Genomic DNA, 18,284 nt, shown 5'->3' with positions numbered 1-18,284 from the left:
TATTATAGCTTTAAAAAAAGCGTTATTGGGCCAACATACTGCAATTTTTTAATTTTTTATTTAACCTTTATTTAACCAGGTAGGCTAGTTGAGAACAAGTTCTCATTTGCAACTGCGACCTGGCCAAGATAAAGCATAGCAGTGTGAACAGACAACACAGAGTTACACATGGAGTAAACAATTAACAAGTCAATAACACAGTAGAAAAAAAAGGGAGTCTATATACATTGTGTGCAAAAGGCATGAGGAGGTAGGCGAATAATTACAATTTTGCAGATTAACACTGGAGGAGTGATAAATGATCAGATGGTCATGTACAGGTAGAGATATTGGTGTGCAAAAGAGCAGAAAAGTAAATAAATAAAAACAGTATGGGGGTGAGGTAGGTAAAAATGGGTGGGCTATTTACCGATAGACTATGTACAGCTGCAGCGATCGGTTAGCTGCTCAGATAGCAGATGTTTGAAGTTGGTGAGGGAGATAAAAGTCTCCAACTTCAGCGATTTTTGCAATTCTTTCCAGTCACAGGCAGCAGAGAACTGGAACGAAAGGCGGCCAAATGAGGTGTTGGCTTTAGGGGATGATCAGTGAGATACACCTGCTGGAGCGCGTGCTACGGGTGGGTGTTGCCATCATGACCAGTGAACTGAGATAAGGCGGAGCTTTACCTAGCATGGACTTGTAGATGACCTGGAGCCAGTGGGTCTGGCGACGAATATGTAGCGAGGGCCAGCCGACTAGAGCATACAGGTCGCAGTGGTGGGTGGTATAAGGTGCTTTAGTGACAAAACGGATGGCACTGTGATAAACTGCATCCAGTTTGCTGAGTAGAGTGTTGGAAGCAATTTTGTAGATGACATCGCCGAAGTCGAGGATCGGTAGGATAGTCAGTTTTACTAGGGTAAGTTTGGCGGCGTGAGTGAAGGAGGCTTTGTTGCGGAATAGAAAGCCGACTATAGATTTGATTTTCGATTGGAGATGTTTGATATGAGTCTGGAAGGAGAGTTTACAGTCTAGCCAGACACCTAGGTACTTATAGATGTCCACATATTCAAGGTCGGAACCATCCAGGGTGGTGATGCTAGTCAGGCGTGCGGGTGCAGGCAGCGAACGGTTGAAAAGCATGCATTTGGTTTTACTAGCATTTAAGAGCAGTTGGAGGCCACGGAAGGAGTGTTGTATGGCATTGAAGCTCATTTGGAGGTTAGATAGCACAGTGTCCAAGGACGGGCCGGAAGTATATAGAATGGTGTCGTCTGCGTAGAGGTGGATCAGGGAATCGCCCGCAGCAAGAGCAACATCATTGATATATACAGAGAAAAGAGTCGGCCCTCCGATTTGACACACTGAACTCTGTTTGCAAAGTAGTTGGTGAACCAGGCAAGGCACCTGGGTGTACACAAATGGGGCTGTTTTAAGTAGCCAGGCTTCTTGAAATCTAACTTTTATGTGAAAACAATGTAGAGAAACACAAAACTGTTGTTTGGAATGATTAATTAGCTTCGTTTCATCCACTGAACTATTGATTGAACTGCCATTGGGACAACTGCCATTGGGACAACCGTACCTGCAAAGTGTATCATTATTATTGTAAAGACTTGGAATGATGGATTAGTTTATGTTGAATGCAGAGTTTATGTTGAATGCAGAAGAGGCTGGTAGGAGGAGCTACAGGAGGATGGGAATCAATGTAATGGTATCAAACACATCACAATAACTTGTTTGACTCCGTTCCATTGATGCCATTCCAGCCATTACAATAAGCCTGTTCTCATATAGCTCCTCCCAACAGCATCCTCTTGTTGAATGTATTCATCCATATTTATTTATTATACATCAACAAGCCCCACCCTGTCATTAAGCCCCGCCCTAGAGGTGTTGGTTTTGGAGGTCACAGAGCTGAGTGGGATACAAGGGAGCAGCAGTCTGTCAGACAGCGCAGTGGCTATCACTTCTGCAGTGAAAAAAGTGAATTCTGAATTAGCATCCTGTCAGGTAAGGTTCTTAAGGTTTTTTTTACATTTACTTTTCATTTCAGCAAGCTTTAGTAAACAGGATAGAGAATATGATATTGAGCTACTATGAATGTTCAACTTTTGGACGAGTGGCACACAGATGTGGATGATGCTATTAAAGTAATGTTTTTTATGTTTTATTTGGAAAACTAAAGATATTACAATGGATTGTTATTGTCTTCCAATTTACTAAACCAAATTAAAAGACTGGATTGGAGTGACATGATGATAAGTGGTAGATTTACTTTTTTTGACTGGCTATTGTTTTATTTTCCTTGGTTATTGTAGACAGTGGAGTGCGAAAGCTGAGGGTCTGTGTTGACATGGTGATTTGCCATACCCACTATCAAGGGATGTGATATGAATGCATGAATCAACAAATGCATTGTGCTACCCCACAGATCACTGTAGTCAGCGCTGCTACATCAGCAAGTGGGAAGCGTGATTAGGGGCCTTCTGCTCTCAATAAATAGTACTCATACAGTAGAAATGTATTGTCTCTATGTGAATTGTATGTATTACTACCTCCTAAGTTGTTTTTTTTCACTTGCCAATTTGATGTTGCTACACAGAACCAGGGTAATATTTCTGAAAAACTCTCTGGTTTGGACTGACAGAATTCCCTCACCTTTCTTGTGCCTCCTGGGCTATTTGTTTGGTGGGCTGCATAGTCAGCACAAAGGTCCACACATCCCTAATCCCAGCTGACAATGTGCCAATAAGGACAGTCACTCAGCCAAAATCACTGGGATTTCAGAGGATGTGAGCAGTGGTGAAACAAGTACCCAATTCTCAGACTCCAGTAAAAGTAAAGAATAGAATAGAAAATGACTCAAGTAAAAGTGAAAGGCACCCAGTAAAATATTACTTGAGTAAAAGTATAAAAGTATTTGGTTTTAAATATACTTAAGTATGAAAACGAAATATAATTGCTAAAATATACTTAAGTATCAAAAGTAAAAGTATAATTACTTCAAATTCCTCATATTAAGCAAAGCAGACAGCACCCTTTTCTTGTTTTTAACATTTACGGATAGCCAGGGTCACACTCCAACATCATTTACGGATAGCCAGGGTCACACTCCAACATCATTTACGGATAGCCAGGGTCACACTCCAACATCATTTACAAACGATGCATTTTTGTTTAGTGAGTCTGCCAGATCAGATGCAGTAGGGATGACCATGTTTTCTCTTGATAAGTACATGTAATTAGACCATTTTACTGTCCTGCTAATCATTCAAAACATAACAAGTACTTTTGGGTGTGAGGGAAAATGTATGGAGTAAAAAGAACATTATTTTATATAGGAATGTAGTGAAGTAAAAGTAAAAGTTGTCAAACATATAAATAGTAAAGTACAGAAACTCCCTAAAACTACTTAAGTAGTACTTTAAAGTATTTTTACTTAAGTACTTTACTCCATTGGATGGGAGAGATATGCCCCTACTGTTTTTTTTATTTTTTTATTTTTTTTAACCTTTATTTAACCAGGCAAGTCAGTTAAGAACACATTCTTATTTTCAATGACGGCCTGGGAACTGCCTGTTCAGGGGCAGAACGACAGATTTGTACCTTGTCAGCTCGGGGGTTTGAACTCGCAACCTTCCAGTTACTAGTCCAACGCTCTAACACTAGGCTACCCTGCCGCCCCAGGGTAGCCTACCTGTTGATCTATGTCTCTAGCTAAATATTCCCTGAGTGAATGTTGATCAATTTAGACCAGCAAAGATGTGCAAGATCTGATATCTAATGATATCCCTATGCAGGTTGTGTGATCGACCATCTCTCAGGATGACGCACCAGTTCCCAGCCCTCTCCAGTGGTCAGAAGAGGGAGCTCCAGGAGATTGCCCTTCGTATCGTCACTCCAGGGAAGGGCATCCTGGCTGCTGATGAGTCTGTGGGTCAGTAAGGAGCTCTGGATCTTCTCTATGCATTGGAAAACCATCATAATGAAAACGATTAGACAAATTATTCATTTCATTCATTTCCAGTGGTGCTTGACAGAACCCTCTACAAAGCAGTGGTACAGGATGGTGTCCAATAGATTATTCCGTTTTTATAATTGTAGGTTTACCAGACTGTGAACATGCTTTTTCTAATGTTCCTGGAAACAGGCAGCATGGCGAAGCGCCTTAACCAGATAGGGGTTGAGAACACTGAGGAGAACCGCCGGCAGTACCGCCAGATCCTCTTCAGTGCTGACGACCGCATCAACAGCTGCATCGGAGGAGTCATTTTCTTCCACGAAACGCTGTACCAACACGCTGACGACGGCACGCCCTTCGTCAAGATGATCAAGGACAGGGGCATCACTGTGGGCATCAAGGTAATGTATGAGCACAGGGTTCAAAAGGGCCAATGGTGATATCTGAAGTATGTTTTATGTCTCTGGTCTCTAGCTTGGGCAAGAATACGTCTTGACCCTACTTCTACTGTATATAACATTTGTGAGGGAAGGAATGAATGGGAATGTGGAGCATAAGGCTACTTGATATGCTCCAATGGACAGTCCCAGGAAGGAAAAAGGTTTCAACATTATGGAGACCAAAGGGTAGTACAGATACACTCTGATCAGGAGTTCTACCCCTGATGGATGGCAGTGCTATGGATAGAATAGCTGCTATTAATATCAACACCATCTGGATGAAAATGAGCTGGCTTTAAGACAAAGAGAAGATCAGTGTGAAGGGGAGGATTGACCATTGTCATTTGTATTTTATTATCTGCTCTACCTCCTTTTCTTCAGGTTGACAAGGGTGTTGTCCCCTTGGCAGGAACCAATGGAGAATCTACCACTCAGGGTAGGGCCGAGAACCCTCGGGTTACACTCAATCTGATCATCAAAACTATCTGAATTTGACAATTACAAAATGTAGTCTGCCACTCACTGGTGAATCCCAATCCTTTACAGCCTTATTCATCTCTTTCTCATCCTGTAGGACTGGATGGGCTCTCAGAACGCTGTGCTCGGTATAAGAAGGACGGGGCAAACTTTGCTAAGTGGCGCTGTGTGTTCAAGATCAGTGAGGCCACCCCCTCTAAACTGTCCATTGAAGAGAATGCAAATGTTCTGGCTCGATATTCAAGCATTTGCCAGCAGGTAAGAACTCCGCAAACGCAGTGTAAAGGCACAATGTCAGGTATGAGAAAATATTATAATTGCAGTACGTAACATCAGCATCACCTTCTAATCATGATGCTAATTATGTCCCTTTTCTGTCACCCAGCATGGGATTGTGCCTATTGTGGAGCCAGAGATTTTGCCTGATGGAGATCATGATCTGAGGCGTTGTCAGTATGTCACAGAGAAGGTGGGACCGTACCCCAACCTGTAACCTGTTAGTGTGTAATATGTATTTCTAACATTGCCAGTTTATCATGTTCCATGTGTTCCCCATGTTGTGCAGGTCCTAGCTGCATTGTACAAGGCCATGTCTGACCATCATGTGTACCTGGAGGGCACTCTGCTCAAGCCCAATATGGCCACTCCTGGCCACAGCTGCCCCACAAAATACAGCGCAGAGGAGGTCGCCATGGCAACAGTCACTGCCTTGCGCCGCACCGTCCCTCCTGCTGTCACGGGTAGGGTCATAGGCCATTGGCCTCTCAGAGAAGTTCAGAAAGAGGGTATATACAGTACTAGTGTCAGATTCAGTCACTATACCAGTGATTTGGCATATTGAACATAGGTTAATTTATTGGCAGTTTGTAAAGCACTTATGGTGCTGATAGAAATCCATTGACTGTTCACTCTATTTGTTTTCTGTGTGTGCAGGAGTGACGTTCCTCTCTGGGGGTCAGAGTGAAGAGGAGGCCTCTGTCCACCTGAATGCCATCAACAACTGCTCCCTGGTGAAGCCCTGGACCCTCACCTTCTCGTACGGCCGAGCCCTGCAGGTGTCCGCACTCAAAACCTGGCGGGGACATAAAGAGAATGAGAGTGCTGCAACTGAGCAGTTTATCAAGCGAGCAGAGGCATGTACATCACTCTGTTTTCAGACTCTTAATCAACCTGGCATTCGTCTTTTAGCACGAAAGCATTGTTGAGGAACATATTTCTTCTTAATATTGTTTTTAATAAAACTGGACAATGCTATTAAGAACATTTCACAATTTCTCAAATGTGGAACGGTCATTTGAGGAAGTGATCTATGTTTTCAGTTGATATTAAGTGAGTTTGCTCCTAACAGTGTTTGTGTGTTTGCCCCTCATACCCCCACCCCCTTTCTCTTACTATCAGGTGAATGGCCTGGCCTGTCAGGGGAAGTACACTGGTGGCGGGGACAGTGAATCCGACCAGATCTATGTGGCCAATCATGCATACTAATGAGCCAGTGATTCCAGCTTTGGCCAACCAATAGCATAGTCCGCTGTCACTGCCATACCAATTGGCCAATCGCAGGCATATGCTATCTACAATCTGTATTCTAGGAGTTATATTATAGTTATTTGAATGTACACACTGGTAATTAAAAAAATGTTGCACATTGGTGGACACACGAGATATAAGGGTCTAATGAAATTAGTCATTGAAGGATGGCCTTTGATTAGACACTTTCAACAATATTATTGTAACCTTTGAGATGACAACATGTTCTTGTGGTAGTAGGAAAATGAAACTTAATTGATGTTTGGTTGTTTCATTACATATTTCGATGAGATTCAGAATGATCTTTTGCCATGTAAAGCCACCTTCCAAACTGCTGCATACTCGGATAAGCGTCAGATAGGGTGTGTGGTGTAGGCCTATTGTGTGTGATGAGAATGGAGAACTTTTTAAAGAAACCATACTGCCATTCCACATTCAGGCTGTGTATTAGAGATGTGTGTCTAAACAAAATAACTGTGTAAAGACACTAGTTTGTAGAAATTGGGTGTTCTTTCATAGTGGCACAGAGTTCCAAAGACTTCTCCTTTTGGATGAACTCATGGACATCTGGACCTACAGTAAATAATGTTAGGTGTAAAATGTTATTTTTTGTGATTTAGCTAAGTATTGTTCTCTATGCAAGTGATGTATCAAATACTGTCGTGCAAAAGTAAATCATAATGACAATAAATTAAGTTCAGTTGAAACAATCTGAGAATTCTGGTTTTATTTCTCATTAATTAATCTTGGTTACACCATAATTAAAATATCCCGTAATTTGGACAGATGCTCATGCTCCATAGTCTGTCCAGGAGAGATTAGGCCTAGTCATAATTTTTTGATTTGTTGTAACTGCACCAAAGAGTAGGCCTACCTACACATTGCACTATTTTTAGAATATTTTCTACCGTAGGATTAAACGCTGAGAATGTTATCCAGTTCTTGACTTTAACAGAATACCTACACTACCATTCAAAAGTTTGGGGTCACTTAGAAATGTCCTTGTTTTTTAAAGAAAAGCACATTTTCTGTCCATTAAAAATAACATAAAATTGTTCAGAAATACAGTGTAGACATTGTTAATCTTGTAAATGACTATTGTAGCTGGAAACGGATGACTTTTTATGGAATATCTATGTAGGCGTACAGAAGCCCATTATCAGCAACTATCACTCCTGTGTTCCAATGGCACGTTGTGTTAGCTAAGGCAAGTTTAGCATTTTAAATGGCTAATTGATCATTAGAGAACCCTTTTACTATTATGTTAGCACACCTGAAAACTGTTGTTCTGATTGAAGAAGCAATAAAACTGGCCATCTTTAGACTAGTTGAGTATCTGGAGCATCAGCATTTGTGGGTTCGATTACAGGCTCAAAATGGCCAGAAACAAAGCACTTTCTTCTGAAACTCGTCAGTCTATTCTTGTTCTGAGAAAGTAAGGCTATTCCATGCTAGAAATTGCCAACAAACTGAAGATCTCGTACAACGCTGTGTACTTCACAAAACAGCGCAAACTGTCTCTAACCAGAATAGATAGTGTGAGGCCCCGGTGCACAACTGAGCACAAGGACAAGTACATTAGAGTGTCTAGTTTGAGAAACAGATGCCTCACAAGTCCTCAACCTACAGCTTCATATTTCTCACATGGAATAGCCTTAATTTCTCAGAACAAGAATAGACTGACAAGTTTCAAAAGAAAGTGCTTTGTTTCTGGCCATTTTGAGCCTGTAATCGAACCCACAAATGCTGATGCTCCAGATACTCAACTAGTCGAAATAAGGGCAGTTTATTGCTTCTTCAATCAGTACAGTTCAAACCGTTTTCAGCTGTGCTAACATAATTGCAAAAGGGTTTTCTAATGATCAATTAGCCTTTTTAAAATTATAAACTTGGATTAGCTAACACAGTGTGTCATTGGAACACAGGAGTGATGGTTGCTGTTAATGGGCCTCTGTACGCCTACATGTAGATATTCCATAGATATTCCATTTTATAGTCATTTACAACATTAACAATGTCTACACTGTATTTCTGAAAAAGGTTATGTTATTTTAATGGACAAAAAAATTGCTTTTCTTTCAAAAACAAGGACATTTCTAAGTGACCCCTTTTGAACGGTAGTGTATCTGGAAAATATTCTTAGTTAATTTATCCTCACCCATAAACTAGTAGGCTCTTTGTAGCTTGTCGTCTGATTTGCTTTCATATACGTTGTTCCATGGCACCATCTACTGGCCAAAACATTGTAGTTGATGATCAAATCAAGTTGTATTTGTCACGTGTGACAAATACAACAGGTAAGGGAAAGGGGGATATCTAGTCAGTTGTTCCACGGAAATGTGTCTTCTGCATTTAACCCAAGCCCTCTGAATTAGAGAAGTGCGGGGGGCTCTTAATCGGCATCCACGTTTTCGGTGTAGCCCTTACTGTGAAATGCTTACATACAAGACCTTAACCAATAATGCAATTTTAAGAAAAATAAGAGTTAAGAAAAATGTTACTAAATAAACTAAAGTAAAAAAACAAAAGAGAAACAATAAAAGAACAATAATGAGGCTATATACAGGGGGTACAGGTACCAAGTCAATGTGTGGAGGTACAGGTTTGTCGATGTAATTAAGGTAATATGTACATGTACAGTAGGTAAAGTGACTATGCATAGATAAAAACAGTGAGTAGCAGCGGTGTAAAAAAGTGAGGTGGGTCAAAGAAAATAGTCAGAGTAGCCATTTGATTAGCTGTTCAGCAGTCTTATAGCTTGGGGGTAGAAGCTGTTAAGAATCCTTTTGGACCTAGACTTGGCACTCCAGTACCGCTTGCCGTGCGGCATGGCTAGGGTGGCTGGAGTCTTTGGGAATTTTTAGGGCCTTCCACTGACAGGTATAGATGTCCTGGATGCCAGGAAGCTTGGCCCAAGTGATGTACTGGCCCGTAGCCCCTTGAGGTCAGAATGTGAGCAGTTGCCATACCAGGAGGTGATGCAACCAGTCAGGATGCTCTCGATGATGCAGCTGTAGAACTTTTTGAGGATCAGAGGACCCATGCCAAAACTTTTCAGTCTCCTTTGGCGTTGGCGTTGTCGTGCCCTCTTCACGACTGTCTTGGTATGTTTGGACCATGATAGTAGGTGATGTGGACACCAAGGACCTTGAAGCTCTCAATCTGCTCCACTACAGCCCCCATCAATGACAATGGGAGCATGCTTGGCCCTCCTTTTCCTGTAGTCCCCGATCATGTCCTTTGTCTTGATCACGTTGAGGGAGAGGTTGTTGATAAAGTATATTAGGCTCCAAGGTCCTAATTCATAATCAATGTAGTGTCTGTATACTTTAGATGCACACTCACTTGTGAAGTCACTATTATTGGTGTAGGCCGTCTACCTATAATAATAGGTTGCTGGACACTACTCATAAGGCCAAATGATAAATAATCATGATTTAAAATTGCAAGATGAAAATGGCCAAACAATCATAATCTAAGAATCTGCTCACCTGAAATTATTCGCGTAATCATACCAATATCACACACCTGCGTTGATTTATTTGACATGTATTCTATAAGGGAGGCATACTGAGACCCAGGTCTCTTTTACAGATTGTATTACCGTGGACTATTTTATTTGGCGGACGTAGCCATTTCTAGTTCTCTACTGAGCACATTTCTGGTGTTCATGAATGCCCTCGCGGAGAAGCGCGATTCTGAACGGGGAGAAGTGTAGCTATCTAGTACATAACTTTAAGCGCGAGTGATACCTTATTTCGTGTTTTCAGCAGTGTTTGTGTACTATACTCAAATGAATTTATAATCGGCGGTGATATACTTGAATACCGTCTTGCGAAATCGCTTTTTATTTCAACCTACCGCTAAAATAAACTAGCTAACGTTAGCTTGCTAGCTAACATGTCGGGAGGCGTCGTGAGAGGCCCCGCAGGAAATAACGATTGTCGAATTTATGTCGGAAATCTACCTCCTGATATTCGCACTAAAGATGTCGAGGACGTGTTCTACAAATACGGAGCTATTCGAGACATCGATTTGAAAAATCGGAGAGGGGGACCTCCCTTTGCCTTCATCGAATTTGAAGATCCCAGGTAGCTAACGTTAAAGGCTAGCTTGTTAGCAACTCGTGCACTGCTCTAACGTTATCTGCTCATGCGACAACGTGAATCTTCTCTGCACATGTTTCTACCGTAACTATCTATTTTCGTTTTAGGAATGTACAGTAACATCAATTGGCCTGATAGTTAGTTGCTTCTGTTTCTGCATTTACATTTTGTGAAGGTGTCTTTGTTTGTGGCTAGCCGACCAAACTCCAAGATTTATCATCGTAAATCGTGGAGTTAAGTTGGGCCGGTTATCTACTGGTAACATATAATATGCTAATGAGGCACACCGCAGAGTGCTGTGTGGACGATTGTGTAGTAATACTTTTCTATTATCACTTTTTCAGGGACGCAGACGATGCAGTGTACGGACGAGACGGCTATGACTACGACGGTTATCGGCTGCGAGTTGAATTCCCTCGGAGCGGAAGGGGTGGGGGAGAGGCGGCTTTGGTGGTGGCGGTGGTGGTGGTGGTGGCGGGGGGGTTGGTGGCGCTCCTAGAGGCAGATACGGGCCGCCATCCAGACGCTCCGAGTATAGGGTCATTGTCTCAGGTGAGCCATGTAACTTGGGTGTTAAGGGTCAAAATGAAACTGCTTTTGGTATTATACTTGGTATTGTACTCAATTTTATAGACATGCTTCTCAGGAACACTATTTTATGAGGTTAGGGATTTACAATTGCTGAGATCTCATTTACAAGTGATCGAAAAAAGGTTGTGGACTGGTCATTGTTAATCCCAAATCAATAATGGCCTCAAATCCATCTGTATGTAGTCTATATTTCAACAGGTTTTGTCCAATATCTCAAGGTAGGGTGGCCAAATGTAATGTCATTTTCAGTAGCGAGTGTCGCAGTGGTCTAAGCCACTGCACCTCATTGCTTGAGGTGTCACCACAGACACCATGGTTCGAATCCAGGCAGTATCACAACAGGCCGTGATTGTGCGCCGCCCTATAGGACTCCCAATTGGCCCAGCGTCGTCGGGTTTGGCCAGTGTAGGCCGTCATTGTAAATAAGAATTTAACTTGCCAAGTTAAATAAGGGTTAAATAAGGGTTAAATCAATATGATCAAATGAGTCAGTACACAATTACAGTAATTTAAGACCAAAAGTTAAGGTAGGGTGGTCATATTAACAAATCTTTGTGCTTTGTGTAAAAGTACGTTTGCACCAATTTCATATATTAGAATCAACTTTTAATATGACTTTGTGCAAAATAGGTACTTATTACGCAAATTACTATATGGAATTAAATTAAAAAACAGGATGGTAGGCCCATTCATTTAAAATAAGGTGGACATGTTGTTAACATACAATACCAGTCAAAAGTTTGGACACACCTATTCATTCAAGGGGTTTCCTTTATTTTGACTATTTTCTACATTGTAGAATAATAGTGAAGACATAAACTATTAAATAACACGGAATCATGTAGTAACCAAAAAAGTGTTAAACAAATCAACATATATTTTATATTCTATAAAGTAGCCACCTTTTGCCTTGATGACAACTTTGCACACAATTGACATTCTCTTCATGAGATAGTCACCTGGATTGGATTTCAATTAACATGTGTGCCTTTTTAAATGTTAATTTGTGGAATTTCTTTCCTCAATGTGTTTGAGCCAATCAGTTGTGTTGTGACAAGGTAGGGTTGGTATTAGAGGTCGACCGATTATGATTTTTCAACGCCGATACCGATTTTATTGGATGGCCCAAAAAAAGCCAATGCCGATTAATCGGGCAATTTTTTTGATATATTTGAAATAATGACAATTACAACCACACTGAGTGAACACTTTTATTTTAACTTAATATAATACATCGATTTTATTTATTTCGGCTCAAATAAATAATGAAACGTGCTCAATTTGGTTTAAATAATGCAAAAACTGTGTTGGAGAATGTACAAGTGCAATATGTGCCATGTAAAAATAAAAAGCTTAACGTTTAAGTTCCTTGCTCAGAACATATGAAAGCTGGTTTTTCAATATTCCCAGTAAAGAAATGTTAGGTTGCCGTTATTATAGGTATTACCGTGCGTCGACTATTTCTCTCTACCATTTGTATATCATATACCTTTGACTATTGGATGTTCTAATAGGCACTTTAGTATTGCCAGCCTAATCTCAGGAGTTGATAGGCTTGAAGTCATAAACGGCGCTGTAATCAAGCATTGCTAAGAGCTGCTGGCAAACACAGTCAAGTTTGAATGAATGCTTACGAGCCTGCTGCTGCCTACCACCGCTCAAACTGCTCTATCAAATATCAAATCATAGACTTAATTATAATATAACAAACACAAATACGAGCCATTAATATGGAAACTATCATTTCGAAAACTGTTTATTCTTTCAGTGAAATATGGAACCGTTCTGTATTTTATCAAACGGGTGGCAACCCTAAGTCTAAATATTGCTGTTACATTGCACAACCTTCAATGTTATGTCATAATTATGTAAAATTCTGGCAAATTAGTTTGAACGAGCCAGGCGGCCCAAACTGTTGCATATACCCTGACTTCGTTTGGCGAAGTAAGCTGTGATTCGGTGATAAATTAACAGGCACCACATTGATTATATGCAACGCAGGACAAGCTAGTTAACTACACATGGTTGATGATATTACTAGGTTAACTAGTGATTGTGTGAAGATTGATTTGTTTTTTACAAGATAAGTTTAATGCTAGCTAGCAACTACCTTGGCTCCTTGCTACACTCACGTAACAAGTGGTCAGCCTGCCAAGCAGTTTCCTCGTGGAATGCAATGTAATCGGCGTCCAAAAATGCAGATTACCGATTTGTTATAAACTTGAAATTGGCCCTAATTAAATCGGTAAGGCCGATTCATTTTTAGACTTTTAGTTGTTATACAGAAGATAGCCCTATTTGGTAAAAGACCAAGTCCATATTGTGGCAAGATGGGCTCAAATAAGCAAAGAGATACGACAGTCCATCATTATTGAAGACATGTCAGTCAATACCGAAAAGCTTCAAGTGCAGTCGCAAAAAACATCAAGCGCTATGATGAAACTGGCTCATGAGGACCGCAACAGGAAAGGAAGACCCAAAGTTACCTCTGCTGCAGAGGATAAGTTCATTAGTTATCAGCTTCGGAAATCTGAAATTAACTGCACCTCAGATTGCATTCGACATAAATGCTTCAGAGTTCAAGTAACGCACGTCTCATAGGTGCTTGCCTATGGAGCTGTGAGGGGAACGGCACCTCAGTGGCTACCACAGCATTCTGCAGCGATACGCCATCCCATCTAGTTTGCAGTTAGTCCCAGTATCATTTGTTTTTCAACTGGACAATGACCCAAAACACACATCTCCACGCTGTGTAAGGGCTATTTGACCAAGAAGGAGAGTGATGGAGTGCAGCATCAGGTGACCTGGCCTACACAATCACCCAACCTTAACCCAATTGGACAGCAGAGTGAAGGAAAAGTAGCCAACAAGTACTCGGCATATGTAGGAACTCCTTCGAGACTGTTGGAAAAGCATTCCAGGTGAAGCTGGTTGAGAGAATGCAAAGTGTGCAGAGCTGTCATCAAGGCAAAGGGTGGCTACTTTGAAGAATATGAAATATATTGATTTGTTTAACACCGTTTTGATTACTACATGATTCCATATGTGTTATTTCATAGTTTTGATATCTAAACTATTATTCTACAATGTAGAAAATAAACTCAGCAAAAAAAAAGAAACTTCCCTTTTTCAGGGCACTGTCTTTCAAAGATAATTTGTAAAAATCCAAATAACTTCACAGAAGTTATTCCCCCCCCATTGTAAAGGGTTTAAACCCTGTTTCCCATGCTTGTTCAGTGAACCATAAACAATTAATGAACATGCAGCTGTAGAACGGTCATTAAGACAATACCCGCTTACAGGTGGTAGGCAATTAAGGTCACAGTTAGGACACTAAAGAGGCCTAAGTTTTCATATCTACTGAAAAACACCAAAAGAAAGATGCCCAGGGTTTCTGCTCATCTGCGTGAACATGTCTTAGGCATGCTGCAAGGGGGCATGAGGACTGCAGATGTGGCCAGGGCAATACATTGCAATGTCCTTACTGTGATACCCCTAAGACAGGGAGACAGGACGGACAGCTGATCATCCTCGCCGTGGCGGACTACATGTAACAACACCTGCACAGGATCGGTACATCCAAACATCACACCTGCGGGACAGGTACATGATTGCAGTAAATTCCCGAGTTACACCAGGTACACACAATCCCTCCATCAGTGCTGAGAGAGGCTGGACTGAGGGCTTGTAGGCCTGTTGTCTGGTGAGGACCTGCCTTACATCACCGGCAACAACGTCGCTTATGGACACAAACCCATCGTTGCTGGATCAGACAGGACTGGCAAAGAGTGCTCTTCACTGACGAGCCACGGTTTTGTCTCATCGGGGGTGAGGGTCGGATTTGCATTTATTGTCGAAGGAATGAGCGTTACACCAAGCCCTGTTCTCTGTAGCGGGATGAAGTTGGAGGGCCTGTCATGGTCTGGGGTGGTGTGTCACAGCATCATCGGACTGAGCTTGTTTTCATTGCAGGCAATCTCAACACTGCGTTACAGGGAAGACATCCTCCTCACTCATGTGGTGCCCTTCCGGTAGGCTCATCCTGCATGACAATGCCACCAGCCATACTGCTTGTTCTGTGTGCGATTTCCCGATTTCCTGCAAGACCGGAATGTCGGTTTTCTGCCATGGCCAGCCAAGAGCCCAGATCTCAATCCCTTGAGCATGCCTGGGACCTGTTGGATCAGAGGGCTAGGGCCATTTCTGTTAGACACATGTCTGTGGAACTTGTTCAGTTTGTCTCAGTTGTTGAATCTTATGTTCAAACAAATATTTACACATGTTAAGTTTGCTGAAAATAAACAGTTGACACAGAGGATGTTTCCTTTTTTGCTGAGTTTAGTAAAAAATCAAGAGAAACCCTTGAATGAGTAGGTGTATACATACTTTTGACTGGTTCTGTATGTTACGAATTGCAATTCGTGAGTGAGACTTTGCAAAATGTACAATATGTTAAGAATTTGCTGAATGTATGATATCTTAAGAATTCCAATTAGTTGTTGCTAACAACGTTAGCTAGCTCAAGGGGTTAAGGAAAGGGTTAGCTAACATGCTAAGTGTACTGAAGAAATATATAAATGCAACTTGTATGATTTTACTAAGGTACAGTTCATATCAGTAAATAAGTCAATTTCAATAAATACATTTGATTTCACATTATTGGGCAAAGACACCTGGGAGGCCCACCCACTCCAAATGAGTTTTTCCCCTACAAAAGGGCTTTATTACAGACACACGTACTCTTCAGTTTCATCAGAGGTCCGGGTGGCTGATCTCAGATGCTCCCGTGTGTAAAGAAGCCGGATGTGGAGGTCCTGGGCTTGCTTGTTTCCAGGTGGTCTGCTATGGTTAGTTCGGTTGAACGTACTGCCAAATTCTCTAAAACGATGTTGGGGGTGGGTTATGGTATAGAAATGAACATTAAATTATCTGGCAACAGCTCTGGTGGACATTCCTGCATTCAGCATGCCAATTGCACACTTCCTCAACATGAGACATCTGTGGCGTTGTGTGACAACTACATTTTAGTGGCCTTTTATTGTCCCGTGGCACAAGGTGCACCTGTGTAATGGCCATGCTGTTGAATCAGCTTGTTGATATGCCACACCTGTCAGGTGGATGGATTATCTTGGCAAAGGAGAAATGCTCATTAACAGGGATGTAAACACATTTGTGCACAATTTGAGAGAAATGAGCTTTTTGTTCATATGGAACATTTCTGGGATCTTTTATTTCAGGTCATGAAACATGGGACCAACACTGCATGTTGTGTTTATTTTTGTTCAGTATAGTTCTAAAGTAACTAGTTGCTAAAGTTGTCCTTGATGAGATTCGAAAATGCAACCTTTGGGTTGCTAGATGTTCACGTTATACGCCCACCCATCCACCCTGACCAACCACCCTCCTTTCTGTTATGCCTTAAGAACCAAATGTAACATATCATACTAATTTGAGTGTCCTGGATTTACATTCACTATGTTAAGTCTAGTCTGAGACCATTGTGGAATGACTGAAGAGGAAGGAAAAACGTTTAACCTTAAATTGCAGTCCAAGGACGTCTGATGACTGTAAAACACCCTCAGGACATTCCCATACTTGTTGGCAATACAATGTCACATCAATCTTACTCTGGTAGTGAGGAATACCCATCGCAAAGAGCAAATATGAACGCTCAGATTGAGTTCCATTTTTTTTTTTTTATGCTGTCCCACAGAATTGAACGTTCTAAGCACAGCACTTACTTTACATTTGGGCTCATATCATGTAAATATCAACTTCCACATGGTTAACAACTTCCACATTCATGTTTTCAAATTATTTATATATTTTGATGACCACATTATTGAAATGAGTGACAATGTATTTGATTTATTGCAGTTTTGTAGAATTCTCGCCTAGTGTCCATTGTTTTGTCACTTAACACCCTAGTGTAATGTGGGTTGGGTTTATATACATCATTGGTTGCACTACCGCACTGTGCAATTGGTAGTTTACCAGTCTTTAATGTTTCAATGACACAGTGCTGGTGGTCTTCTCTATTTAACTAACAAATAGACTCCCTGTGTTACTGCCAGATTAACCTACTGTAATGTAGCAGGTGTAAAAGAACCACCTGAAACTAGGTCCCCTGCTGTACTGAACGGCCAGTAGAAAAACTGTCAAGGTTTAGGGAATGCTGTCGACATGGCCACTGCCATTTAAAAACTCACCATACCCAGCAAACCTCAGTCTGTTCAAGAATGTAGCAAGCATTGAAGCGTACTGAACGCACCTCAGCTCTTGACAAGAAGGAAAATAAACTGTCGGGAGGTTCTCTTCTGCACTGTTCAACCAATCCAGTAAATGTGGAGAAGTGGTCAAGATGGAGTGTCGCCTTAACTTCCAAAAGCAGAAGTCGTGTCACAGGTGCTCTTTCCATTTCCCCTGAAAACCAGAACATCCAGTTGTTGGGGACTCTGCAGAGGCTACTGTCTAATTGGCTAGTTCCTTTTTCACCAGACAGAAGCACTGGTCTTTTTTGGTCGGCTAAATAGTGATATCCATTCCTTCCACATTAGTTCATTGTTTCTGGTTGTGTAGAACCAGCCTGGTTTATTTGGTCTGTGCACATTCTGAATTATATTGCTATGCCACAGATCTATTGAGCAAGTTTGTACCATTTCAGTAAAGTGTTGAAAGTAATCACTTTGAGTAAAACATCTAATTTATTCGCTCTTCTCTTCAAAGGGCTTCCCCAGAGTGGCAGCTGGCAGGACCTCAAGGATCACATGCGTGAGGCTGGGGATGTATGTTATGCTGACGTTTTCAGAGATGGAACTGGGGTTGTGGAGTTTGTGCGCAAAGAAGACATGACCTACGCTGTTCGAAAGCTGGATAACACCAAATTCCGATCACACGAGGTATGCTTTTAGGTTTTATTGGATTTGATTATAAGGCTAGGATGATATTTTCGTTAAAGGTAAGTAAAGTGACTACCAACACCATTGAATCTTTCCCCTCAACCTCTCCCCATTTTCAGTGACTACTTGTGCAGCCTTTCAAGAACTTAAGGCTTGTTTTGATGCAATGGAAGGAACCATTTGAGGTGGAAATGCTTTTTGTTTCAACGTCTAGTTCTTTTTGTGTGTCTACCAGGGAGAGACCGCATACGTTCGCGTGAAAGTAGATGGTCCCCGCAGCCCGAGCTATGGAAGATCC

The 18,284-nt window shown here is 41.4% G+C and overlaps 2 protein-coding genes across 2 annotated transcripts; both read left to right on the top strand.

Moving 5' to 3' along the window:
• The first annotated feature begins 1,908 nt into the window (after positions 1–1,908).
• On the top strand, positions 1,909–6,433 carry LOC115142177 (fructose-bisphosphate aldolase C-like). The gene is made up of 9 exons (XM_029681639.2): positions 1,909–1,995; positions 3,786–3,922; positions 4,136–4,347; positions 4,768–4,822; positions 4,961–5,121; positions 5,249–5,332; positions 5,429–5,603; positions 5,797–5,996; positions 6,262–6,433. The coding sequence occupies exons 2-9, from the start codon at positions 3,811–3,813 to the stop codon at positions 6,346–6,348; spliced, it is 1,086 nt and encodes a 361-aa protein (XP_029537499.1). The 5' UTR covers positions 1,909–1,995; positions 3,786–3,810; the 3' UTR covers positions 6,349–6,433.
• Positions 6,434–10,021: 3,588 nt separating this feature from the next.
• Positions 10,022–18,215, top strand: LOC115141826 (serine/arginine-rich splicing factor 1A-like). The gene is given in 5 exon segments (XM_065000354.1): positions 10,022–10,481; positions 10,841–10,928; positions 10,931–11,048; positions 17,814–17,986; positions 18,106–18,215. Coding segments are annotated over 5 exon segments (573 nt in total). The 5' UTR covers positions 10,022–10,290; the 3' UTR covers positions 18,109–18,215.
• Positions 18,216–18,284: the final 69 nt, after the last annotated feature.

This window comes from Oncorhynchus nerka, linkage group LG14 (genome assembly GCF_034236695.1).
Source record: "Oncorhynchus nerka isolate Pitt River linkage group LG14, Oner_Uvic_2.0, whole genome shotgun sequence".
In the NCBI taxonomy this organism is placed as follows: domain Eukaryota; kingdom Metazoa; phylum Chordata; class Actinopteri; order Salmoniformes; family Salmonidae; genus Oncorhynchus; species Oncorhynchus nerka.
This window is presented reverse-complemented; position numbering and strand designations above follow the sequence as displayed.

Bases quoted from the DNA above. Each gene is read 5' to 3' on its own strand.
- LOC115142177 (XM_029681639.2), top strand. From the start codon at position 3,811: ATGACGCACCAGTTCCCAGCCCTCTCCAGTGGTCAGAAGAGGGAGCTC. The intron at 4,823-4,960 runs GTAGGGCCGAGA...CTCATCCTGTAG, and splicing joins TGGAGAATCTACCACTCAGG to GACTGGATGGGCTCTCAGAA. The intron at 5,997-6,261 runs GCATGTACATCA...TCTTACTATCAG, and splicing joins AGTTTATCAAGCGAGCAGAG to GTGAATGGCCTGGCCTGTCA.